At 33.8% G+C, this 27,388-nt stretch overlaps 1 protein-coding gene across 21 annotated transcripts in view; it reads right to left on the bottom strand.

Annotated features, from left to right (window-relative positions):
* The window catches only part of LOC128180251 (inositol 1,4,5-trisphosphate receptor type 3-like), a 99,972-nt gene that overhangs the window by 53,779 nt on the left and 18,805 nt on the right, over window positions 1–27,388 (bottom strand). For 16 of the 21 annotated variants that reach the window (XM_052848213.1, XM_052848192.1, XM_052848191.1 and 13 more), the window contains exons 5-26: window positions 26,200–26,277; window positions 25,171–25,251; window positions 24,753–24,856; window positions 21,289–21,464; window positions 19,524–19,631; window positions 19,057–19,199; window positions 15,557–15,635; window positions 14,917–15,002; window positions 14,631–14,645; window positions 13,942–14,013; window positions 11,817–11,942; window positions 10,853–10,903; window positions 10,160–10,240; window positions 9,875–9,933; window positions 9,583–9,712; window positions 9,236–9,358; window positions 8,823–8,930; window positions 8,414–8,593; window positions 8,083–8,215; window positions 4,705–4,790; window positions 2,882–2,929; window positions 291–422 (exon numbers count right to left, since the gene is read on the bottom strand). In XM_052848213.1, the coding sequence (XP_052704173.1) occupies window positions 291–422; window positions 2,882–2,929; window positions 4,705–4,790; window positions 8,083–8,215; window positions 8,414–8,593; window positions 8,823–8,930; window positions 9,236–9,358; window positions 9,583–9,712; window positions 9,875–9,933; window positions 10,160–10,240; window positions 10,853–10,903; window positions 11,817–11,942; window positions 13,942–14,013; window positions 14,631–14,645; window positions 14,917–15,002; window positions 15,557–15,635; window positions 19,057–19,199; window positions 19,524–19,631; window positions 21,289–21,464; window positions 24,753–24,856; window positions 25,171–25,251; window positions 26,200–26,277 (2,199 nt within the window). Of the gene's footprint in view, window positions 1–290; window positions 423–2,881; window positions 2,930–3,001; window positions 3,014–4,383; window positions 4,414–4,704; window positions 4,791–8,082; window positions 8,216–8,413; window positions 8,594–8,822; window positions 8,931–9,235; window positions 9,359–9,582; window positions 9,713–9,874; window positions 9,934–10,159; window positions 10,241–10,852; window positions 10,904–11,816; window positions 11,943–13,941; window positions 14,014–14,630; window positions 14,646–14,916; window positions 15,003–15,556; window positions 15,636–19,056; window positions 19,200–19,523; window positions 19,632–21,288; window positions 21,465–24,752; window positions 24,857–25,170; window positions 25,252–26,199; window positions 26,278–27,388 lie in introns of all 21 variants that reach the window. The other 5 variants (XM_052848198.1, XM_052848203.1, XM_052848207.1 and 2 more) reach the window with 5 other exon arrangements.

Raw genomic sequence — 27,388 nt, 5'->3', positions numbered from 1 at the left:
TGCCTAAACAAAGCCTATGAAGCTAGTATTTTGAAGTTGTATTGTACAGTTTATATGAACAAAGATGGACGCAATGATACAGCATTAATGGCTAACGAGGCCATCAACATAGGTGTCGGAACCGGGAGGGCTTTCCCTATTTCCTTGGCAAGATTTTTGACAAGTCTTGCCCACCCCCTTTCAAGTCTTGCCCCCTCCCCCCTTTCAGTTTGCTTCCTACGCTACTGATCAAGGACTATCGCACAGCAATGATGTACATTAAAGAGAGGAGAAGACTGAGTGCATCATACCTGTTCCACCAGCATGTTATTCCCAATGTTAGAGGCCGTCATGTCCCCGTTATATTTGAGGAACGTGGAGATCCAGTCACTAAGGGTGGGGAATACCTGGTACGTCATGGAATGACTGTGATCTATCTCATCCTGAGGAAACATAAGACACATTCACTCTCTACACCATATCCCGTATTTAACCAACATATTAACCAAACTTAATTTGCATACATCTTTATTTTTATTATAACCAAAGTTTTGGTAAACAAAAATGCTAACCTTAATGTTTTATAATCATTTTGATACATGCATTGTTAACACATGTAATTTTAAATAATTTCATATTTTACTTTTATGTTAATATTAATATTTCTTATTCAAATGATAAAAAGGAGAACATTTGCAGGCATAGAATTGTATAAACAAATTTTTAGACAAATTTTTGTAATCTTCTTGACTGTTTAAATCAATGTTTTTGTCCCTACAGTATATAATTTTTCATTATTAATGTAAAATGTTTCTGAATTTCCACTACTTAGATAATTAAGACACTTTAAATCAGCACATGTAACCTGTACATGCGGCCTTATATAGAGTTAGTAAAGGCACAAAAACACCCAACTGCCATATAAATATAAACTCTTCCCAACGTTTATCTCATTAATTGTTGTTTTTACACCATTTGCTCTACTCAAACAGACATACACACATCAATAAAACTATCACATATCTGATCACAAAGACACTGGCATTCCCAGAATACATGTAAATCACTTTTACTGGAGTCATGCAGTTCTATTTTTTTCTGCCGGATTATCAATCTTAACAGAAAATGAAGGTCTCAATTAATCAAATTGAATTCAACTTAAAAGTGACCAATAATTTAAATATAAAATATCCAAGTTTTTGAAATAGTGACATTGTACAAGTGATTTCTAAACGAACACATAACAACAAAATCAGCAGTAACACATTGAACAGATTGGAAAGAATGCTAAGTCATACCAGTTGGTTCTAGAAAGCAAATAAAAAATACATTTATAAGAAAAAAAAAATAATAAGCTGAAGTGTGAATGTAAAAGAATCAAACTACATAAGAAAACAATGGTACATGTATTACAAATATATGATTAGCTAAAAACAAAACAATATGTCAAGATAAAAAGCTGAAAAATCCTGCTAGAAGGAAATAAGTGTAATCAAATCCTTATGGAATGGTATATTGAGAATGGAACTAAATAATTATTGATTTAACTTGGGATCAAATCTAAAATTAAATGACCGTCATCAGCTTTAATTATTTTGTATCCCGTTTGCATTCTAAGACAACTGTCAATATATCTATGGCTTTTATATAATTATTTGAATAGATATTATGGTGAAAGCAATTATTAGGATGCAAAAAATACATACAAGTATATAAATATTAATTGGGGGGGGGGGGGGGTATATAAATTTGAAAAGCAGTGGCAGTGGATGGTGGGATGGAGAAAGGGGGGATAAAAGTATATCAACCTGGATAATACACACACCTGGTCAACAAGGATGTGATACCACACACACACCTGATCATCAAGGATGTGATACCACACACACCTGGTCAACAAGGATGTGATACCATACACACACCTGGTCAACAAGGATGTGATACCACACACACACCTGATCATCAAGGATGTGATACCACACACACCTGGTCAACAAGGATGTGACACCACATACACACCTGGTCAACAAGGATGTGATACCATACACACACCTGGTCAACAAGGATGTGATACCATACACACACCTGGTCAACAAGGATGTGATACCATACACACACCTGGTCATCAAGGATGAGATACCACACACACTTGGTCAACAAGGATGTGATACCACACACACCTGATCAACAAGGATATATACTGTATCACCGTCTTTATCCATAGGAATGGTGTCAGTGTTGTTCATTGAATAAGTTTTGATCATCCAAATCAATAGGACAGACATATGAATGGTCTACATATCAAGAGATTCATCTTATGGAAGCTGGATATTCAATGAATTACCCACTAGAGCTACCTTCAAATCCTTGAGTCAGTTTTTTTTTTTAGCAATAAACTTCGTCAATAAAAACTTCAAATTTTTAAACCTAAAATTTTGAACATTTTTTGATATCTTTAAACAGAGCTTTTCAGCACAGCTTGATTAATATACACATAGTCTAAAAATGGCAGTGACCATCCAGTCATCCTGATGCACTGCACCTATCTATAACATTTCCATTGGTCTGACTTTGTAAGTCTTGGTTTTGTCTATAAGAAAATATTCTTGTCATATATCATATCATGTGTGTCAACTTCACAAATGACCATGACATCATTTGCACCAAGACCTTCTGACCTTTAACTTTTCCACAATTAAATTTTTCAGATTGTGTGGAAACTTTCCAAAATTAAATTTTTTAGATTGGGTGGATAGGAGAGAAGCTAAAGATAAGGCCTTAAGTAGTTATTTGCATCTTATATTACATAAGCCATTTTAGATTCATGCAAGCATTCTTTTTAAGATTTATATATTCCTAAATATATTCATATAAATATATACATCCCTTAACCATGCATTACCTGGTTTAAGATTGGTGCAATGGGACCAATTATAATTTTTGAAATTGTCTACAAATAAAATTGTTGAACCAAATAATAAACAAATCAAAAGTGCACTTTGGCTTGTAGCATGATACCTACCGATTTTCTCCCCTTTAAGAAGTGCATTAAGGAAAGAAGGAAAAATATTAAATTGACTGGATCAATTCAAATAACTCATTGTGAACTGTAAATATGTAGGGCCCACAGTGTCTACATATGAGCTCAGCAAACACCCCCTCCACTTATTGATAAAACTAATACAGGTGGTTTTTTTTTCTATTTTGGGCTTTTATTATTAGTTGGTGTAACACAGCAACATCCCCTGAGTGTTCTTGAATCTGAATTAGAATGCATGCATGTGTTATGCAACACAGACAGTCAGGTCAATTTTACGCAGCAATCAAGGAGAAAAAACCCTGTGTTTCAAGGACATTCTGAGAAATGTGAGGTTTTTATGGGTTTTTTCCATTTTCAGTGTGAGTGCATGGTGACATGACCTTTGAACTCTTGAGTGGCACTCATTACCCATGAGGGCAGCCCTGTACTCAGCGTGTCTGAGTCGGTGTCTTTCCACGTTAATTTGGCTGTTTTGCTGAGACTGGACTTGGAGCGATGGCCGATCAAATGATAATAGTGGTCAAGATACTGCAGCTTTGTCCCTTCCTCCTCCACTTCCCTCCCTCTGGACTCCAAAATTTTGGGGAGTTTTAAGGTGATATCTGGGTGTGTGGACTTTCTTGAGATTGGTCTCATGGAGGGGGTAGAATACGAAACGGCAGAGACAGATCTTTCAACGTAGTCAATTACAGAATCAGAATCGGAGTTCTGTAAAATGCAAGGGACTGTGCAAAATTTTGAATCAGGTCCACTGATTCAGGTCTGCATTTTCATTCGTCTCAAAATTTGACCATTTCTGCTAAATGCAAGCTGATTCCACACATTCTATTCAAAATTTTGCTCTTGGGCCCCAAGTCAATTTTTTGAAATACGTCATTGATGCTTTTTATCTTTTTCCAGCATTTATTTCGTACTGACTTTGAGTATTACCAGAATGCAACACTGGATTTCCAGCACAAGAAGAGAGAAAAAAAGAAAATCTTAAAATAGATCTTCCATTTTAGGGTTCAAAGAAAAAGGTCAACCGATTAAGGTTTTTTCATTAATGTTCAAATGCCATAAAATTTGTTCTTGATATCTTTAGATCTGATGTAATGATATATTTGTGTATATAGGATCAGTGCAAAATACTAGAATATGATTTACTGGTACATGAATTTATACAGAAAGCTGAAAATAGGACAAGACTTAGTTCTAACAAAGAATGTCAATCACACAGTAAAAAGGCTTATGTATTTGACAGTAGGTGTAAAAGAATACAATTTAATTGTTGCAAGGGCTATTTGATCTCTCTGTGCATTTTGTGACTAAGCACTAGCTAATAGAGATTCAGATCTCTTCAGAACTGTGGGGGTTGAACTCACTAGAGAACTATCGTTGTTTCCTGCAGGGGTCTGAAATTTGTCCCCTCAGATTAAATAGTTGGATTAAATCAAATTATGAATGCACAACATGTACCATACATCAATCAAAAATCTACTTTTATTTCTCAACATCAAAATGACAATATCCTAAAAGTGATAAATATGCTGAGTAGATATGCATAGAGTCGGAAGGAATATTGAAAATAAATTTAATTAAGAGAGAGATATATCGATAATTTTACTCAATAATATTTTCTGATACAGTAATAATCATTTTTCTTAATTCCATTCAAATTCAGAATTACAGGTGACATCTCATACCTCGTATGAGTCGATTTCATCATAGATGTATGACAGCTTGACTCGATCAATAATGGAGTGGTTGGCTCCAATGTCCACAAACATGGCTGGAACATAGTAGAATCAGAAACTTATCAGATGCTCAAGCAATTTAGATTCTACAGTATTAACAAATGTGGGCTCCACTGTTATAACTTCTGTATGTTTTAAAACAATTAATCAGCAAGAGGACAGCTTACAAGAGGCCCATGGGCCACATCGCTCACCTGAGGAACAATAGGTATGATAAAATCAGCTTAATGGAGTCATAATACAAACTATCTGGACAATGTACAATAATACATGTAGATCCTGTATAAATAAAATCCATTTTCCCCTGGATATTCTTATGTTTATAATCATTAGTCCCCTTTCTGACAGGATGATTTTATAGTCATGTCATATGTTGAGTATTGCAGTTCTCAAAAAGATCCTTAACAATAGTTTATACATCGGATATAAACGTACATCAAACTCTGAACCTTCTCGTGAGGCCAAAGAATTGTCCTGGGGCCAAAGTCTTAATAATTATAAAGAATCATCTGGCTGATTAGTTTCTGAGAAGATTTTTAAAGATTTACCCTATATATTCCTTTGTTAAACTTTGACCCCCCCATTGTGGCCCCACCCTACCCCTGAGGATCATGATTTTCACAACCTTGAATCTACACAACCTGAGGATGCTTTCACACAAGTTTCAGCTTTCCTGGCTGATTAGTTTTTGAGAAGAAGATTTTTAAATATTTACTCTGTTTATTCCTATGTAAAATATGGACCTCCCATTGTGGCCCAAACCTATCCCCAGGGGTCATGATTTTCACAAATTTGAATCTACACTACTTGAGGATGCTTCCACACAAGTGCCAGTTTTCCTGGCTAATTAGTTTCTGAGAAGAAGATTTTTAAAGATTTACTCTATATAATCATATGTTAAACTTCGATCCCCCATTGTGGCCCCAACCTACCCCCAGGGGTTATTATTTTCACAACTTTGAATCTACACTACCTGAGGATGCTTCCACACAAGTTTCAGCTTTGCCGGCTGATTAGTTTCTGAGAAGAAGATTTTTAAAGATTTACTCTGTTTATTCCTATGTAAAATATGGACCTCCCATTGTGGCCCAAACCTATCCCCAGGGGTCATGATTTTCACAAATTTGAATCTACACTACTTGAGGATGCTTCCACACAAGTGCCAGTTTTCCTGGCTAATTAGTTTCTGAGAAGAAGATTTTTAAAGATTTACTCTATATAATCATATGTTAAACTTCGATCCCCCATTGTGGCCCCAACCTACCCCCAGGGGTTATTATTTTCACAACTTTGAATCTACACTACCTGAGGATGCTTCCACACAAGTTTCAGCTTTGCCGGCTGATTAGTTTCTGAGAAGAAGATTTTTAAAGATTTACTCTATATATTCATATGTTAAACTTCGATCCCCCATTGTAGCCCCACCCTACCCCCGGGGGCAATGATTTTCACAACTTTGAATTTACACTACCTGAGGATGCATCCACACAAGTGTCAGCTTTTCTGGCTGATTTGTTTCTGAGAAGCAGATTTTTAAAGATATACTGTATATATTCCTATGTAAAACTTCGATCCCCCATTGTGGCCCCACCCTACCCCAGGGGGTCATGATTTTCATAACTATGAATCTACACTACCTGAGGATGCATCCACACAAGTGTCAGCTTTCCTGGCTGATTAGTTTCTGAGAAGAAGATTTTTAAAGATATACTGTATATATTCCTATGTAAAATAAGTTGTTAAAGTTGGTTTCTGGAAGAACAGACTTTGAACATTTTCTTAATAAATATTGACAATTTTTTTACTTTTTTCATCTTTAGTTTTTAAGATCTGTGTACAAACATAGAATTGTGAGCAAATCTTTGTATCTTGCTTATAATTCGAAGCTTAACACTCAAATATGGTTAGTAAATAGAAATTGTAAACAATTAAACATAAGAAACATGCACTATAACAAATAAAGAACACAATTAATTTTTTCGAAATGAATCATATATATATACATGTATATACCTACATATTTCCGTCAGCGATATCAAAAGAAAATGCCGAATTACCGATAGAAGGAATTGTATTTCAGTACCCCTACATCAGATTTTGCTTAATTTGCGCAGGTAAACAGTTAACTGTTTGATTTACCGAAGTATCTGTTTGAATTGATACGTAAAAATCACCAAATACCTGTAGACGATAGTTTCCAGGTTTAAAAGCGTAAATAATGAAAACGAAACGAAAATCCGAACAAGCTAACACCAACACACTTGTTTGATCCTTGTTGGAACAATTAGAAAATTAATCAATAAACAATAAAAATAGAGGGAAATGCACTTTAGTACGTTGTTAATGCATCAGATTTAATCATTTTCGCAGGTAAACATTTACCGAAGTCTATGTTCCAAATACAAGGCGATTGTTTCCCAAGTTAAAAAGCAAAATGAAACGAAAAAATGAAAACAAACTAAAACCAACATCACAAGTGAAAATGACAACGCGTTGAAATATTTAACCTCAATTTACTTCACAATAATCGGCACCAAGGTTATTTCCATGTTTCATAGATTATATTCGCACGTGAACTGTTGCACAACAAACTGCCAGCTTCAAACAAAGAACCTCGTTTTCGAGATGCGGTAGACTGGCGATGCCTGTCATAAGACCAGTCTATCGCAATGAATTGCCAGTCTACGATATATGGAATAACGAGCCATTCTTTATAAGTATTTTCGCAATTATCTCAAATTTGGAACAGAAATCGCCTATAATTTTTGCAATTTATATTTTCCTTTCCCTAAGGATGATTTATGCTAAATTACGTTAAGATTAACTCGGTGGTTCTTGAGAAGAAGATTTTTAAAAATGCACCCCCCTTTTTCTACAGTTTCAAGGTTTTCTCCGCTTTGAATACAGATCGGACTTTTATTTCTGCAATTTATATTCGCCCTCCCATAAGGATGCTTTGTGCCAAATTTGGTTGAAATTGGATAAGCGGTTTTAGAGAAGAAGTTCAAAATGTAAAAAGTTTACAGACGGACAGACAGACGGACGGACAGACGGACGACGGACAAAATGTGATCAGAATAGCTCACTTGAGCTTTCAGCTCAGGTGAGCTAAAAAATGTTTAATTAAACATATTAAAAGTGGATTAATCATGAATTATATAACTATCAGTTGTATGGTCAAAAAGTAAAAGTTATCAGTTTGCAATGTATAAGGTCAGAGTTGGATATGAATAAATAAACTCATAAAAAGAGATGCTATGATAGAATAACCACAACTGATCAAGTTTCAAGGGACTGATAATTAGGTCATTCAATGACATCACTCACTGATGATGAGGTCACAGTACTGGGAGCGAAGTTTGTCGGGCAGACGTTCATCACTCAGACAGGTGAAGGCCTCCTCCCAGGTCAAATAGTTCAACTCCTGGGTGATCACCTTGATGGAAAAGTCATTTTGTCCCTGTCCACAGAAAAATAAGTAAAGTAAAACACTATTTTTAAGATAAAATTCTCCACCCCTTCCCCCTTCATTTCCATGGCAACGTAGCATTTGAATCTTTTATACACTTCCCTCTTTTAAATTGCACATCTCTTTACATTACAAACATTAACAAAACAGACAGACAGTTCTTCAAAAATTGCAAAATTTAACACTTACATGACACAGATCTCCGAAAAGTTCCAGTTGGTGTTCCAGGAACAAATAATCCTCACCGTCTCTGTTTTGAGCGAATTCGGCCAGCTCCATCCACTTCCTGCCCTGAGTGGTCGACACATAAACAACTCCGGGCTCCTTGCCAATTTTCTGTCCCAAATCTGTATAGTGAACACAGTTTTGCTGCAAAAAAAAAATAACTGCTTCTTGAAATCAAACTCACTTCCAAATTAAGTGTACCAAGTCATGAATTTTGGGAATATCAGAAAGTGCATCAAATAATCTTTCACAAAGCATATCATAAACCACAAATATATCAAATGATGAAGATATCATAAAAATACATCTAGCTTTGCATAGAAAAATTGATATCTGAATTGCCATAAAATAAGATTCAATTTTAGCCTGTTACCCTGTTTCCTTTCATGAGCCAGACTTGAGTGATGTAGATCTGGTTGTCTGGGATGGACACTCCATCACACACACACAGCACAGCCAGCAGGTCCAGGTATCGGTGATTCTGACCAAAAGGTTCAAGATCATTAAATTTAAAAAATGATGTGAAATTGTTATCATTATAGAAATTAACTATTATCAGATGTAAAATGACTTTCATATGTACTTTCCAAGCTTTACAAAGATTATTTTTTATAAATCATTTGAGGACCAAATTTTCCTTTTGGCGCTGTTCAGAATAAAGCCAATCAAATTTTGCAACAAAGAATTAAACTGTTTTTTTTTCTGTTTTCCCTGGGCCTACTAATAATACCCATCAAAACCTATAATACTTCAATGTAGTTTCTAGATTTTAGCAGTTGATGTTACCTTGTCTCTCTGGAGAAGTTCCACAAACTTGTTGATGTGATCGTGGGAGATTCGATCCACGATTTTACGATTATCCTTGATCAGCTCCATCACCATGTGGGCGGCATTCAGACCGATCTGACCCTGGTCAAACAATAAAGAAAATTCAAAAGACACATAGCATGATCGGTGTCCATTTATCAACAATACAATAAAATTCATATAATTGTAATAAATTTCAAAAGTGTTCCAAGGCATATCTAACTAAATTTCTAATGGAAAAAGCTCCCCTTTAAAAATGTGAAAAGTAGGACAAATAACACACTTTAATCAATATAAGAAAACTTAATGTTCATTGGTCAGCTCACCTCCTTCAGTTCAAACTGAGACAGGAAGAAGTCGATGTACTTGGCGATGTACAGCTCGTTCTTCCTGCTGTCTCCCATCAGGTACGTGTACAGGACGTTGTACGCCTCCACAAAGATCTTGGTCAGGTGACTGCATAATATCGGAATATAGCATTCAAAATAAGAATTAAAATGTACTAAAAAGATTGATGCTTTTATGTCCAGTAAATTTGGCAATTTTTTGGATTATTAATAGCAAAATGGATGGATTTCAAAGAAGAATATTTCTGGAAGTTCCAGGCTTATCGCTTACAATTGATCATCACTTCCTCTGAATGGAATCTGTAGCAGGTAAATTAGAAGTTCAACAATCTGAAAAACAAATAAAACATAAAACATCTCCATTACAGTTGCCATTTTCTATCATAAAATATTTTTTTCTCTCCCTTTTATTTCCTATTAAAAACTAACATGTGTATCAATCATAAATATCAAATGTAGAAATCATTTCTAATTAATACAGTCTTTCTGAATGTCTATAAGACATAGAGAAGTACATGATTAAAACGGTGTATGTATATCACTGTGGTCTAATTACCCTAAGGTTGCGCATCAGTTTCTGCCGATTTTTCTCTGGCTGTCCGTCTACAATCATGTAACGACTAAGCTCCCCCAAAGCCTGAAAATAAAACAAAGTCAAATGTAACGATGCCACTAACAAGTCCATAAAAATTATTTTACACACATCTTATAGTGTTAACTTTGTGAAATTATTAAGTGGTATGTGGCACTCGTCAATACTAATGTGGAGAAAAGTACATCATTATCAAACTACTTTCATCATTCTATAATTTTCATAATTCTACAATATTTGCCCAAAAATATCTTTTTTTATTTTTATAAAGAGAACAATTATAAAAGGTCCAGTGGAATTTGTACTCAGGAGTTATAAATTCATAGAAAACATTCTTATCCATTACACTACGCTGTTAGATTTTAAATTTGAGGGTAAATAATTATATAAAACCATATTTGAATTTATTGTCTTATTTCGATAGGAAGTACATCACAATATTTAGGTGTCCCATACCATCTTTAAAATGCCTGCATGTTTCTGAGATAGAGTAAAAATATTCTAATGGGAAGACGTATTTTGATGGACAGGTCATCATACAATAAATAAAATCATTTATTCTGATTTTGAAATTCTGCATTTAAAATGCACTGAAATGAAGATATACAGATGCTGGGTTTGCACCAATTTAGGGTTTTTTTCCTGATTGATACTTACTACGACTGTGTCATGTGCCATTTTTGCATTCAGGGTTAGCCCAGATTTTTTCTATAAATAAAAGAATCATAAAGAGTTATTTCCCATTAAAACATCATGATATTAGCTCAAATAAAATATTTTGTTGATAAAAAATATTACATATTAAAACAACATTATGGCTTTAAATATTTTCATTTGGTACTTTAAGAAAACCAGTAAATCAAAACATAATATTAATGAAGAAAGATTTAATAATTCTCTACTGTACAATATAATAATTATGTGCCACATTTGTTTCTCTTTCTGTTCTAAATTCTAACGTTTGCTTTAGAATTTGCAAGGACCTGATGCATGGAAAAAAAAACAACAATGAAGCCATTCATCAAATATATCAATTTATTGATTTATTTTTAAAAGCTTCATGTCTTTAGTATCAACCCAGTCATTGATTATTTTAACCCGTTTTCCTAGGGACTTTTAAATTTCTTTTCTCCTCAAAGAGCAACCAATATTTTTTTGCCTTTGTGGTTAATAATTTATAATTCACTTGAGCATTCCTTTCACCTTGCAGTGATATTGTGAGGTTGAGCAACAGGATATCGGATATCGAGATCTTTTTAAAGTCGTGCATTATCACTGTAGCGTAACTGATATTACAATAACAGCTGTCTGAAGTAAAACAGAGACTAAAATAGAGCACCACAGATTTCATTGATTTAAATGTATTCCAGTGAATTTAGGTCCTGATTTTTTTTCTTGCCGTATTGCGCCACAAGTGTTCAAGACTAACAATCAAACAGATACAAAATAATTGGCATCTGCAGACAGAATCAAACAGGTCCCAATTTTTTTTCTCTTGCCTTGCCATGACTTAGGAGCTTGAAATCATGTCTTGCTTCATTCTTTTTTCTCAACCCAAGCCATACAAAGTGCCATATATAAGATTTATTTATATCTCTGCAGTATGTATGAGAAGACTTACATCTGACACCAGTTTCTGGATGAAGGGGACCATTCCTGCCATGTGATGGAAGATCTCCACATGCTCCTCTTCCACCCCCTGGATGGTGAAAGCATCATCGTACTGCTTCTCCTCAATAATTCCAATCTAAAACATAAAGCAGGTCATATTATATCATCCTCTTGATATTTATCAGCTAATCAAATTCAGGATAAATCATGCACATCTGAACAATTTTCATATCTGATGATAAAAGTAGTATAGCTACATGAATTTCCCTTACTTTTCTTTTTTTAACATATTTATATCAAACATTTCAATGGCTAAATTTATCATAATCATTTAAATGAAGCTCAATCAAATTTTCATTATAGGTGCAAATAGCTTTTTCTAAACCCACTTTCTGTTATCTCGTTTCTTCTACTGTATACACAAAATTAAAATATATCAGAAAAAACATAACAAAATGCACACACAGATTAAATTATTAAAACATCCAGATAAAAAAAATGACATTATCACAACATTTAATAAATGATAATTTAATACAAAACAGGACATTTCAGCTAATGAATAAAGGCAAATCAGTTGCTGAAAAAAGAACTCAGTCTTTAGACTATATGATTGGTGCATCCATTGTTTTTTTCTATGCGTTCACAAGAGTGCCACCATTCATCAAAACAAAATAGCAATTGTGCATTTTGTAATTGTATATCTGCTATAATAGTGTTGATATGCGCATTGCCTGCATTTTTTGAATTTTCATTTGCATGTATATCCTATTTCATCAAGTTATATCTAATGTGAGTTCATGTATACGAAACAGCTAAAGGCTAAACACTCCTACTTGTCGAACACCCGCATGATCAGAATATATGTCTTTTTTTTTTATACCTGTATTGTTTTAAAATTAACCTGCAAAGTATGAAGGGAATAACAAATTTCATTTCAATGACCCTCTTATCTCACATGCATTTGATCTCACATATATTGAGGCCCTTGAGCCTATATGAATTGAAACCTGAAAATCAAAGTACTAAAATGCTCCATTGAGCTTTTTAAACCACAGACCATCCCTTTGTCTTTCTTGCCTTGTGATGACAATAAAATGAGCAAAACATTAAAAAAAATACCCACAGATTGCATGTTTTTTATATTTGAATCATGATTTAAAAAATGAACAGTACAACACATATATATTATTTTTGCTGTGCATGCAAAAACAACTCTACTGCCTCTACTGGCTAACACCATTATGCCATTTGAATCAAAATCTTAACTGATTAAGGAATTGCTATTTTATCTCTCTTTGAAAGTTTGACTCTCAATGGTATCCTTCCTTCTATAAACACATATCTAATGATGCATCTGTATATTATGCTCACACCTATTCTAGATGTATGAAAAATAGCAAAAAAAAACCCCCAAACAAACCAATTATTCTAGATGTATAAAAAATAGCAAAAAATAAATTCCTTCCAGCTTCCGTCTTAACAAAATTTGCTTACTTCCCATAGAATAACTTAATATTAAACTTGTCATCTATAGTAAACATGTGAAGTACATGTCAGTATCCCCAGTACTTTGACTTCATTCAATTACTGTACTAAAATTTTTATCATATTTATCATTTAAAATTAAAGCAATTAAGTCACTGACTGAATAAAATCTTGAAACTCCATGACATTGTAAATGCTGATCTCAAACTCTAAGGTTTACCAGAAATAAAGCACAACTACAACATATTGAAACACAACTCTTAGAGTCAATTTAATATTTCATAAACCTTAACAAACTGCTTTAATCACTTTAAGGGACTTGTTCAATACAAGGACAAATTTAACATAAGATTTTTTTTAAAATTCTGCCAATTGAAAAGCAGTCAGAATAAAAAACAAAATATAAGTTTTATTAATTAAAACCACAGAGCAAGTCCACAGATTTAACATACATTTACCGCAGTTAAGATTTTGTAAACTGATGGCAATGTTTACAATACATTTTTTGTACAATTAAAACCAACAAATATCACAACACAATCACAAAAACCCCAAATTATTAATGAAAAACATTCTCAATACGACAAGTATTTGCAGTTTGGGGGCATCTGTCACCCATAGACACCCCATGCATTCTCGTTACTCACGCTTAATGTCTGACTTCGTTTTTTATTGATTCTCTTTTTTCCACCAGTTGTTTCGGAGGTTGGTGCAGGAGTCTGGGGTTAAAGGTCAAACGTTTATGTCAACTGACATTATCAATATGTTCAGATCAAATTGTGGAGTTGTTAACATTCACAACTTCATGTGCCAACAATGTTAAAACACAGTTTGAGAACTTGTGCTTCAAAATTTCAACCGACTGCATGGAGAGTTGTTATTTTGTGTGTAGCTAGAAAAATTTCTTTATTATATTCTTGCATTAATGATCAAGAATTTCAATAAATTCAATGAAACATCTCTTAATATTAAAGACAAACTGTACATTTCGTGAATTAAGTACTCAATTGATGCACTGAATACCTGTAGTGATTCTGGCTGAAGCAAAACCATAAAATGTATGAAAAATCTGTAACACATACAGATATCTAAACAGGAATACTGTTGTCCAATAACTTCAGTGGTTGTCCAAACCACTACTGAGATTGTACTTTACGTATCAGTTCATAAATAACACAGAAAATGAAATGACTTGCTTTGAAGTAATTCATCCAAATTTCAAAATTTTATCATAACTGCACAAGGATATATCTATAAACACTTAGATCATTAATGTTGCATTTAAAAATATCATGTACATGTACATTACAAAATTCACATGACAAAATTTACTTACTCCTTGACGAGTGGCCTGGCAGCATTAAGTAATGAATAATTGAATCATATAAATACATGTATTATTAAAATTAAGTTTGACAAAGTGGTTCCCCCGGATGGATTCCATGTACCACACAAAATCGAAACTGAAAATTTATTTGCTCATTGCATGATTGAATATCTCTGCTCAAATCTTACCAAAGAAGAAACTCTGAGAAAATAATCAGATATGAGTAGGTTACCGAAATCTATATATGTACTGACTTTAGAATAAATATTATCAGTTAGAATTATTCAATCTTCACCTGCTTGAGTTCTGCAGTGCTCCATTTCAAAGAGGCCATAGCCTTATTGTCCTCTGACTTCATTGTCTGTTTTCTTACATATTCCTCTGTGGGCGAAAAATAAAAATAACATAACAAACTATTATGATATACATATTATAACATATATAACCAATAAACATAAATCAAATACAAATGTAAAACTGTCAAAAGGTATTTTCCTTAATCTTACATTTTTACTAAAATAGTAAAGGAGAATGATATAAATCTTTGGGCCTTGCAATCAAACCGATATCAATCTATCCTTGCAAAACATGTAAAGCCACATCAATTTAATTTCTTGCTTGCCGGAACTGCGCGCTCGTATTTAAACAAAACTATTCAAATTATATTACTTGTCCAATTTTCCGCACTCAAATATTCTATTTTTGCTCTATATTTTGTATCTTTAATTGTTTTGATCTTAAAATTAGATAAAATATAACAGCTGGCTCAAATTTATTTATGTACCACCTAAAAATTTTGCCTACAAAACATGATAATAACTTAATAATTTAATTTCTTGACCATTTGTACTTTTTCTCATCAGATGTCTGACTATCAAGAAATTAAATTAGTGTGGCCTAAATAACATTTAAGAAAAGCATGGAAAGAGTTGTACCAGGACAGGCATGGAGCCAGCTCCCAGAGACCACGTGTTCAATGCGACAATAACTGTCCAGTGGAATGTCATCGTTCTCCTGAAATCAGAAAAAAACCATCAAATTATACTTCAACAATTACTTGCATCATAATCAGGAAATGGATATTCTCTGACTAGGCCACAGGAGTTGAAGAACAGGAAATATTCCCTGTCCTCACACAAAAGATTCATGCAAGTGATGATGTGACTCAGGTCCAACAAAATATGAGAAATAATATCAAATCAGACATCCATTTATTTGATGATGGACTAACAAAATCATCATTTTTATCATCATCTTCATCATCTAAATAAAAGGAAAGTTTTAACAAGAATACACTTTGTGAAGAAAGTTTGTTTAAAATAATACATGTATTATATGTATATGTTTTATAAGTGTACAAATATGTTAAATGAACAAGTGTTTGCTTATAGTCAAAATAAGTGTAATTATAATGTAAGAGGAAACCCAACTGATAAAGAATGTACGTGATTTTAGGACAACAGAATTCTAGTCAATAAATTCTACGCTTTTTGATATCCAGTGATAAGGTACAAATAATATCATAATACATAGTTCATATATACTGTCATGCATATGCGCTCTAACAGAGAAATCAATATAATGGCAGAGTATAATTAAAAATAAAGTTTGGTAATGTCACTACCGCCACCAACTCACATGAGAATCCGAATGACGCACAGTCTTGTAAGGTAATCAAACAGTGTAAAGTAAAAACAGGGGAGGAATTCAAAGTATTTCTGGAAATTGTTCAATTTGTGTAGTCAAGTTTCAATGTCAAAAAATATAACATGGTTAATGTAGCTCTAGATTTCAAGCAAATAAGATGAAATCAGCATTTTCAAATAACTAATTCATGAAAAAAAAATCAATTAATGTATCTTCAATATAGAATACCAGTCATGAATAGAACAATCAATCTATAGCTAGCAAGGATTTTAGGCTTTACAAATACTGTACCAATAACAAAAGATTACAAAATTTAAAACTGAATAAAGGAAATCTGACTCTTAACAGAACTGGATCTTTATATCAATTTTGATTTTATGGGGATCTTCAAAATATACCAATTTCTGAGAAAAATTGTAATTCCACTCATCTTAAGATACATGAACTTACTAAAAAAATACTAAAGACTTAAAAAAAACCCTGAAACAAATGAATGGTATAAATACTATTCAAAATAAATTCTTTAAATTGAAAAAAGAAAAGATTTTCTCATGTAAAACATGTATGTTTTATGTAAATTATGAGATGTGTTGTTTTAGGTCTTTATCTGGTCAAATTGAACATTAAGAGTCAATTAATACTGACCAAAATTTTGCAATGTGACTAATATATGTGGATGACCTTGAACTATAACTTCATAACCTTTGACCTTGACAGTCACAAAGAAGTAACAATCAATTATAAAAAGCTTTTAAAGTTAGCAGAAAGGTTAATATGTTTCATTAAGAAGGGTAGAAAATTTAGACAGAATTAGACTCGTAAAACAATTCCCATGCAAATATTTGACCTTTCCAGCATACAAAGAATTTCAATATCCAAAAGTTTTTAAAAGTTTGATTTATTGATCTGTTACTTCCATCCATCTTTCCTAGACAAGGGAGACAATCATCCACTTTTCTCTTGCATGAGATGGGCAAACTGTCACCCTTGATTAGTGGGTGTAGTTTCAGTATTACAGATATCAGAGTAAGAACTGTAAAAAGCAATCCTTTGCCATGCTATGGCTTCAAAGAGTCATGAGAGAGATGGACAACATTACTGTATGATAATCATGCAATGGCCGACATTAAACAAAAGTAAACAACAACATTAATGAACCATAGGTGTATACTCACAAGCTGCTGGTATCACAAGAAGCAGAACAGATCGGTGAAACATGTAAAAAGGTTCCCTTTGGTTACACAATATATACAACAACTCATTCAATCCAAAGAAAGAAGGGGAGAAGAATAGAGATATTAAGGATTTATATGGTAAAAATATTGTAGGATTTAAAACGTACTGTATGAAAAATCAATGAATTTTGTCTTTATAACAAATGTGATAAGATTAAAATGTAATTAAATTCAGATTTTGTCTTAAGAACACCAATAACAAGAGGCCCATGGGCCACATCGCTCACCTGAGGAACAATAGGTATGATAAAATCAGCTTAATGGATTCATAATATAACCAATCTGGACAATGTACAATAATACATGTACATCCTGTATAAATAAAATCCATTTTCCCCCTGGATATTCTTATGTTTATAATCATTAGTCCTTTTTCTAACAGGATGATTTTATAGTCATATCACATGTTGAGTATTGCAGTTCTCAAAAAGATCCTTAACGATTGTTTATATATGGGATATAAAGCTACATCAAACTTTGAACCTTCTTGTGAGGCAGAAAAATTGTCCTGGAGCCAAAGTCTTAACAATTATAAAGAATCATCTGGCTGATTAGTTTCTTAGAAGAAGATTTCTAAAGATTTACTCTATATATTCCTATGTAAAACTTTAACCCCCCCCCATGTGGCCCCATCCTATCCCCAGGGATCATGATTTTCACAACTTTGAATCTACACTACCTGAGGATACTTCCACACTAGTTTCAGCTTTCCTGGCTGATTAGTCTCTGAGAAGAAGATTTTTAAAGATTTACTCTATATATTCCTATGTAAAACTTCGACCCTCCATTGTGGCCCCATCCTACCCCTGGGGATCATGATTTTCATAACATTGAATCTACACTACCTGAGGATGCATCCACACAAGTTTCAGCTTTCCTGGCTTTATGGTTCTTGAGAAGAAAATTACTCGAAATTTTTCATTAATTTCTAATTATCTCCCCTTGAAAATAGGTGTGGCCCTTAATTTTCACAACTTTGAATTCCCTTTGCCTAAGGATGATTTGTGCCAAGTTTGGTTGAAATTGGCCCAGTAGTTCTTGAGAAGAAGTTGAAAATGTGATAAGTTTACAGACAGAAGGACGGACGACAGACAAAATGTGATCAGAATAGCTCACTTATATAGTCAAAGGGCAGACAGAAAAGGTGACCTTTTTAAAACTGGAAGTCAACCTTGGTATTTTATCCCTAATAACACCTTAATTTTGTATGTATAGTCAAAATGGTGTAGAAATGAATGTATCATATAAACCTAAGGATCATAACGTAGAAGTCCCTGCATATAGTCTGAATTTGCTCCCAAGCAATGATCTACATAATGTATCTATTCTACTTTCAATCTTCTAACTATTACATTGTAACTCACAAAAACATTGCTGTGGTGTTTTCACACAAAAAATAATATATATTGCATTAATTTGAAGCAGTAACTATCTCCTCACAAAGCAAAAAGGGTATGCTTTACTAAAGCTATAGTAACACTATACATGTACTAGAAACTGCAGATGAAAAGAGCTTAAATTAAGTTCAGAGAAGAAATCACATTAACCCTTACCCTGATGACAGGGTGCAGCCTGAACACGGTCGTCGGGTCCCTGTGGTCACCTGTTAAGGTCACATGACCGTCTTTGACAGTCAGGTACTTTCGAGTACACATGTGTATTATTTTACATTGTTGTTCCCACTTCAAAACTCCTCCTGAAAAAAATGAATGATCTTGTTTAGTTTCATTTCTATTTTTTATGGCAATAATATGATAGATTTCAATGACACAAAACAGTCCTTACATACATAACTAATCAGATCCACTAAAGACATATAGCACTTCAAGATGACAAATAGATAATTCTGACTTTTTGAGTAATATGAATGTGAAACTCCATTAAAACAATATTGTTTCACTCTTAACTTGACCTTAGGTTTCAACCCACAGTCTTTAAGCTCTTTCCAAGATGCAGCAAAATTCTACTCCTTAGACAATGCTTTAACCACCTTGAACTTTGTTTCAGTAAACTGATGTACCTTGAACTGGTCCCTCTTGGAGCTCGATCTGCCAGTAAGTGACCGCTGATGTACTTGGGAACAGGGTCTTAGGATTGGCCGGGTCCATGGGTCTCATCCTTAGGTGTACTGAAAACAGAGAGATTGCTTTATATCAGTGGTACACATGCATAAGGCACTGAAAAGTGATAACTGCATCTAAAGTAGGTTTTCTATGAGAAATGCTTTACATAAGACACCCAAAAAAGGAAAAAAAAGAGGGGGGGGGGGGGGGGGAGGTTGATTGAACAAGTCTACTCACATCAGTAAAATAAATCTAAAACCAAATTTTGACAATCAAAACCAAAATAAATCACACTAATATTTATATTTACATTTGTAACCATCATTGTAGTTGGATCAAGATAAAAAACAAGAGGCCCAGGGGCCACATCGCTCACCTGAGCAACAATTGCCTTAATTCTGATCAAATTAGCATTACAGTATCAAAATATCTTGACAACTAAGTACAGTAGATCTTGCTAAAAGAAATTGAAAATCTGCAAATTTTTATCCACCTCTTTTTTTTTGGTAAATACCAAGCCCCTTTTGTTGTTGTACATGTAAGAAGATTTTTCTCTATCCTATACACCCCTACCCCCCATTTCGTGGCCCCACTTTTCTCTAGGGAATCATGGTTTCATCAAACTTAAATCTGCATAACCTGTGCTTTCACACTAAGTTCTGAGTTTTGGACCGAAAACTTTCCCAGAATATTTTTTAAGATTTTCTCTATATATTCCTATGTAAAAATTCAAACCGCCATCACGGCCTCGCCCTACCACTAGGGACTGTGATTTTGCAAACTTGAATTTACACTACCCAAGGATGCCTCTACACAAGTTTAAGCTTTTCTGGCCAAATAGTCTTTAAAAAGAAGATTTGTAAAGATTTTCTCTATATATTCTTATGTAAAAATTCATCCCCATTTGTGGCCTCACCCTACCCCTGGACTATTATTTAAACAAACTTGAATCTATATGATCTGCGGATGCTTCCACTCAAATTGAGCTTTCCTGGCCTAAAAGGTTTTGAGAAGAAGATTTTTATTAAAGATTTTCTCTATATATTCCTATGTTAAACTTGATCCTCCAATTGTGGCCCCACCCTACCCCAGGGGGACCATGATTTGAACAAACTTGAATCTACACTATCTGAGGATGCTCCCATTTTAATTTGAGCTTTTCTGGCCTAATAGTTTTTGAGAGAGAAGATTTTTAAAGATTTTCTCTATATATTCCTATGAAAAACATGATCCCCCTCTTGTAGCCCCTCCCTACCCCCGGGGAACATGATTTGAACAAACTTGAATCTACACTACCTGAGGATGCCTCCACACAAGTTTAAGCTTTTCAGACCAAATAGTTTCTGAGAAGAAGATTTTTGAAAAATACCAACAAATTTTCAATAATTCTCAATTATCTCCCCTTTAAAGAGGGCGTGGCCCTTCATTTGAACAAACTTGAATCCCCTTCATCTAGTGGTGCTTTGTGCCAAATTTGGTTGAAATCTGCCCAGTGGTTCTTGAGAAGAAGATGAAAATGTGAAAAGTTTACAAAGACGACGACAACGGACAAATTGTGATCAGAAAAGCTCACTTGAGCCTTTGGCTCAGGTGAGCTAAAAACTAAAGATTAAAGTCTTCTAAAAATTCTGTGTCAAATAAAAGAATCATTGAAAGGCAGGCAGTCAAATGAAAAGATGTACAGACAGACAGACTAGAGATACAGCAGGGAGGTAGGCTTACCATCCTCGAGGAGTTCATCGTCAAACAGTCCCTCCGCCACAAGGTACGCCTCCATCTCCTTGTGGTAGAAGCGGATGATGTCACCGACCTTGACGCGGTCCATGTCCTCGGGGGCCGGCTTGTACTTCCTGTAGATGGTGAACCCAGACTGCTGCACCGACAGGTTCAACTCATGGCTGTTAAACAAAACAAACTCAATTTTAAAACAAGTAATATTCATTTAACAAACATTAAAAAGGTAGAATGAAAGTAGGTTTAAATATGCATAAACAAATATGGATGTCTTCTCCCATATCATAACCCTTCCATAATTCTTTGTCACATGCACAGTATCAATTTGATAATTTATTATATTGCCCGTACATGTATATTTATATAGCAAACTTCAGAAAATAACACCAGTGCACCAGGAAACTCCAAATAATTGGAATTTTTTGAAGTCCAAGGGTCATTTAAGTAGGTGTACTGGTAACCATTGCAAAGAAAATGAACGGAAACTGATGATGGACAGACAGGCAGCACCAAAGCAATATGCCCTCTCTTCTTCGAGAAAGGGGGGGGGGGGGGGGATAATTAATGTCAAATCAAATTTGAGATTCTTAAGGAAGCTAGGTGGTTAACAATCTACTCATCAGATTTTCCTGAGAATTTTGGACATAATTTAAGCCTTAAACTGTCATCTATAGGAAAGAAAAATTGCAAATATTTTACATGTAGCATTCAATTTTATTTGTTTGAACCCTATAACTTTTTACATACAGAGACCTTCTTCTCAAGGAGATTAATATTGGTTTTTAAAAAATGGCCATGACCATCACTCCCTCTTCAGGAAAAACAAGTTATATGACTTTAGAAACTCAAATGAGTTCAGTTAATGCATGATTATCATATGCATTCAACATCGCTCAATGGTTTTTTCATTTTAATACACTGTTGGAATTGTTAGAGAATTCTTTTTGACCAATTGTGACAGTCAATAATTGAAGACAGGTTTTTAAATGGACCTTTGATCCTACAATGTACATTAATTATGAGAAATCTCAATCAAGGTCAAGAATGAAATTTAAGTTCATGCATATTGTTTCAATTATTAATGTATTCACTGATTGGTACAAAATAAGTTTGTTGTACCGGGTATATTTTTAATAGTTTCAATTTTTTTCTGCCATAAAATAAATAAAACTAGATATCGGTACTTTCTCTGTTTAATCCAGCTGCTTTAATGGGCTTTTGAGCGCTTTAGGCTGATACCAATCAGCATTTTGAAGAAAGAGCATTACCATTTAGGTTTAAAGAAAGGGCATTTTAAGATAGGCATAGAAATAATATTTACTTTAATAAATTGTCTTTTCTAAAGAAAGTTCTTTTCTTTGAATCAATGAAAACATAATGTATAGACTTGGCCATTTATGCATTTCTTTGAGACATACCCCTATAAAAATGTTTTACCATTCTTGTCCCCTTTCACTGGTTAATTAAGCCCTTATAATGCCATCCAGCTTATCCCAAATTGTAAAGAGTGGAAAATGAACCAAACTGAATTTTAAATAGAAAGCTTGTTGAATTGTTGAAAATACAATTTTAAAAATTTTCCATTAATTTCAGACAAAAGCAGACATTAAAAATTTGAAATAAATGATTCTTGATACCAAATGAAAAACAAGATAGTTTAAATGATTTCCAATAACAGATTACAAGTACTGGTATTTGGCACTGCCAAATAAAATAGAAGATCTAATATAACCTGAATGAATAAATATGCACAAAAAGCATAACAGAACATAACTTGAACATATTTTCCTATTCTAACTTTTAAAATTTGAAAACAGCTATAGAAATTGGGTATTCAGAGTCTATAATCCTGCTCCCGCTAGCTGGCAAATACGAAGCAGTGAATTAAGACTCGAGGGATTTACAATTTCACAAAGACACCAATGATGGGTTTCCACATTGAAACTGAATTTTAAACTCAATAATCCTCCAGTGAGATAATACGCTTTGATTTCTGTCAAGACAGGAAACATCTATCGAACAGCCTACAATTGTTATACACATGTACCTTTCAATTCACCTACATCCTGTCTGTATTATGAAACAAATTTTTGCAAAAAAAAAGAAAATCAATTTTCAATGACTATATTTAATACAGAATGAATGAGAGATTACTCAATTTTTATCTGTTACATAAAAATTGTGTAATTGGCACAGAGAAAATAGTGTCTACATTAAATTAGGAGGTGTTTTGGGGTATAAAGAAAAAAATCAAGAATCAATTCAGAGAATCCTATTGTGTTTGAAGAGACACTTCTAAACAAATTTTGACTGCCAAATCCAACAGCAATTTCAGTTCAAAAAATCAACGGGTAGCTTAAAAACCTAGTCAATCACTAAGTGTTTGTAAATAGTTCTGCAGGTTTCAATTTTTTAAACACCTTTCTACAGACACAACAGACATTGCCTCCAAATTGTGTCTATGTCAGTATATTTTTTTTTGGTTATTATGTGTTGCATGTGGATGCATATTTACATTATAAAGTTCCCTGGCCCCATTCTTAAACATGTCTCTTAATTTTTTTTTATTTGAACCCCTTCACCAAATAAACAGCATTATTTGCTTTTATCACATGACTAGATTATCCAAAAAACAATTTGACAGCTAAATGAATCGTCATTCCATAGCTGCAGTGCAATCCTTGGTTTGTTTGTTTTAGAGTACAGATTCAAGCAATCAGTTTTGTCTACAGATTTTTTCTTTACCCTAAAAATTGCACGCTTTTCAACAAAAACATTGTATTAAATTTCAAAGGCTGCTGTATGTGCAAGATTCAATAAAGTTGTGCAATGATTGTCAATTCAACGTACAAAAGTTCACAGGGTCTGAAATTGACAAGCATATAAGTACAATGCTGATGAATAGTTAAAGTTTAACTAAAGTAAACCACCCAGTTTATTTACAGGTTTTTTTTAGCCTTTCTTTTGTTTTATCAGCTGACTTACAAGAACTGCAAGTAGATCGAGTGGTCCAAAACCAGCAGCGTTAGAATGTTTGCAAATATGTTTAAACTGTTTTTACTCTTAGCATTGTGGAATTATAGATTTTATAGGGGTTTTTTAATGGTTGAAAATAAAAGATCAACAATTGATAGATTACATTAGGTCATTTATCTCCCCCTTATGATATGTTACTGGTGTAACCTTCGATGTGATTGGTCTAATAAAACCTTATGCTTTCCCCTTATAACAGTTACTGTGGGTAATATTGTAACCTTTTCATTTGAGGTCTTCAAACACCTTTCCCTTTTCCCTTATATTGTAACCTTTATGCTTCAGACCTTATGAGGCCTTTAGTTTCTTCCTTCTAACATGTTAGTATTGTAAACTTTATGCTTCAGGTCTTGCTAGACCTTTAGTTTTCCCCTCAGTTCATAGGTTAATGTTGTAACCTTTGACCCTGATGGTCTGACCTTCTTCTGTAGACTGACACCTGGCCCAGCACTGTCTTGCTGACGTGAAGGTAGGACCCCGAGGACTTGACACTCTCCAACACAACCTGGTCGTCCACTTGTACCTACAAAGAACAGTTTGTTTAAACACTAATAACCCCAAACACTGCTGATTTCACACAAGGCAGGTATCAACCATAACAGTTTGCTTATCAGAAAATCATCAACATCATGGCAAAATATTTTTGTTTGAAAACAAATATGATGAATTTTCATATTAAACCTCTCAAATATGGGATTTTTTTTTTTTTTTTTGGAAACAAATATTATGAATTTTACTTTTTAAAAAAGCAAGGAATTTCAGATTAAAGAATTAATATGATGAACTTCATCAAGCTGTCTATAAGATTATACTGGAGTCTAACACCATGACACGTACCACATCACCCTCAGCCTTGACCTTGTACCGCGGCATGATACGGAACTGTGCGTGTTTAGCGTTCTCTGCCAAGAGCTCCACCTATAGAAAGACAATATGGACAACTCAAACCAAATCACCACTGTCATCAATTCTTATATTTAATTTTCATATATTCTTCTTCTTTATCACAACCCCACCCCCATCCCTTCCCTAGGTCCCTTATGAGAATTTGTTTTATATGTTTAATCCCAATTGTGGCCTCTTACTTACTTGATAATATATTTATCACACTAACTTTTCTGCTTCAAAATGAATTTGAAATGAATTGTCTCTATTAATATTAAAATATGAAATTCAGCAAAATGTAAAAATTGTCCACCCCTGATATGAGACAAAATGTGTTTAGAAAACCACTTTAGCTTTCGTTTCAGTTCCTATACAGTCAATGATCTTCTGTACAATAACAATATACCAAAAAATATCTAAAAGTACAAGTGATTTATGATCTAAGAATAATCCAACAGACTTTAATAGTTAATGCACTTCTATTACCCTTCATGAGATTATTAAACAAGGGTATACATTTGTTTCTGATAATATTAAATCTCCTTAATCTATATCCCTATTACATATACCATGCACTAACAATTTTAAACTCTTGTTACATTACCGTATACTTAATGAAATATTATTCAACAGTTTGTGTATGGTGTTGTAAGAACACTTAGGAGATTACACAAATATCAATCTCATCTTAACAAACAAAATCCTTTAAAAAAAACCTCACACATCAATTCAGATAAGTAGAATAATTGTGTATTCCTAACAATAAGCTTTTTTTTATTTCAGACATAACATAATTTATAAGAAATAATAAAGTAAAACGTTTTGTGGGTGGGAGATCGAGAGAGAGAGAGAGAGAGAGAATCTACATGGTAATTCTACTGAAAATTGGAGAACACAAGTCAATTTATTTCGAGAATGTTTGCGGTTAATTACACAATTATACATGTGTAAGAAGTATCAGCTAGGGCACTGGCTACATACCGCCATGTTGTTCGTCTCCGTATTGGACGTCTTTGTGGTACTGACATGGATGTATTTGTTTGTGAAGAGATGTCGCAACTGCAAAAAGAAAGAGATGTGATTATGCAAAAAATTGATTTAGAGTAAATCTCAAAAGGAACAGAGGCCCATGGGCCAAATCGCTCACCTGAGGAACAATAGGCATGATAAAATCAGCTAAATGGAGTCATAATACAAACTATCTGGAAAATGTACAAAATTACATGTAGATCCTGTATAAATAAAATCCATTCCCCCCCCCCCCCCCCCCCCTGGATATTCTTATGTTTATCATTATTAATCCCTTTTCTAACAGGATGATTTTATAGTCATATTACATGTTGAGTATTCCAGTTCTCAAAAAGATCCTTAACAATTGTTTATATATTGGATATAAACCTACATCAAACTCAACCTTCTTGTGAGGCCGAAAAATTGTCCTGGGGCCAAAGTCTTAACAATTATAAAGAATCATCTGGCTGATTAGTTTCTGGGAATAAGATTTTTAAAGATTTACCCTATATATTCCTATGTTAAAACTTTGACCCCCCATTGTGGCCCCACCCTACCCCCGGGGGCCATGATTTTCACAACTTTGAATCTACACTACCTGAGAATGCCTCCACACAAGTTTTAGCTTTTCTGGCTGATTAGTTTCTAAGAAGACAATTTTTAAAGACTTACTCTATATATTCCTATGTTAAACTATAACACCCCTCCATTGTGGCCCCACCCTACCCCCGGGGGGTCATGATTTTCACAACATTGAATCTACACTACCTGATGATACTTCCACACAAGTTTCAGCTTTCCTGGCTGATTAGCTTCTAAGAAGAAGATTTTTAAAGATTTACTCTATATATTCCTATGTAAAACTTAAACACCCCTTCATTGTGGCCCCACCCTACCCCCGTGGGCCATGATTTTCACAACTTTGAATCTACCTGAGGATGCTTCCACACAAGTTTCAGCTTTCCTGGCTAAATGGTTCTTGAGAAGAAGATTTTTGAAAATTTCTCAAAATTTTTCATTAATTTCTAATTATCTCCCCTTGAAAAAGGGGTGTGACCCTTAATTTTCACAACTTTGAACTCCCTTTGCCTAAGGATGATTTGTGCTAAGTTTAGTTGAAATTTGCCCAGTAGTTCTTGAGAAGATGTTGAAAATGTGA

The sequence above is a fragment of the Crassostrea angulata genome, chromosome 4 (genome assembly GCF_025612915.1).
Source record: "Crassostrea angulata isolate pt1a10 chromosome 4, ASM2561291v2, whole genome shotgun sequence".
NCBI classification, from domain to species: Eukaryota; Metazoa; Mollusca; class Bivalvia; order Ostreida; family Ostreidae; genus Magallana; species Magallana angulata.
Note: the sequence above shows the minus strand (reverse complement) of the source record. Positions and strands in the feature narration are given on the sequence as shown.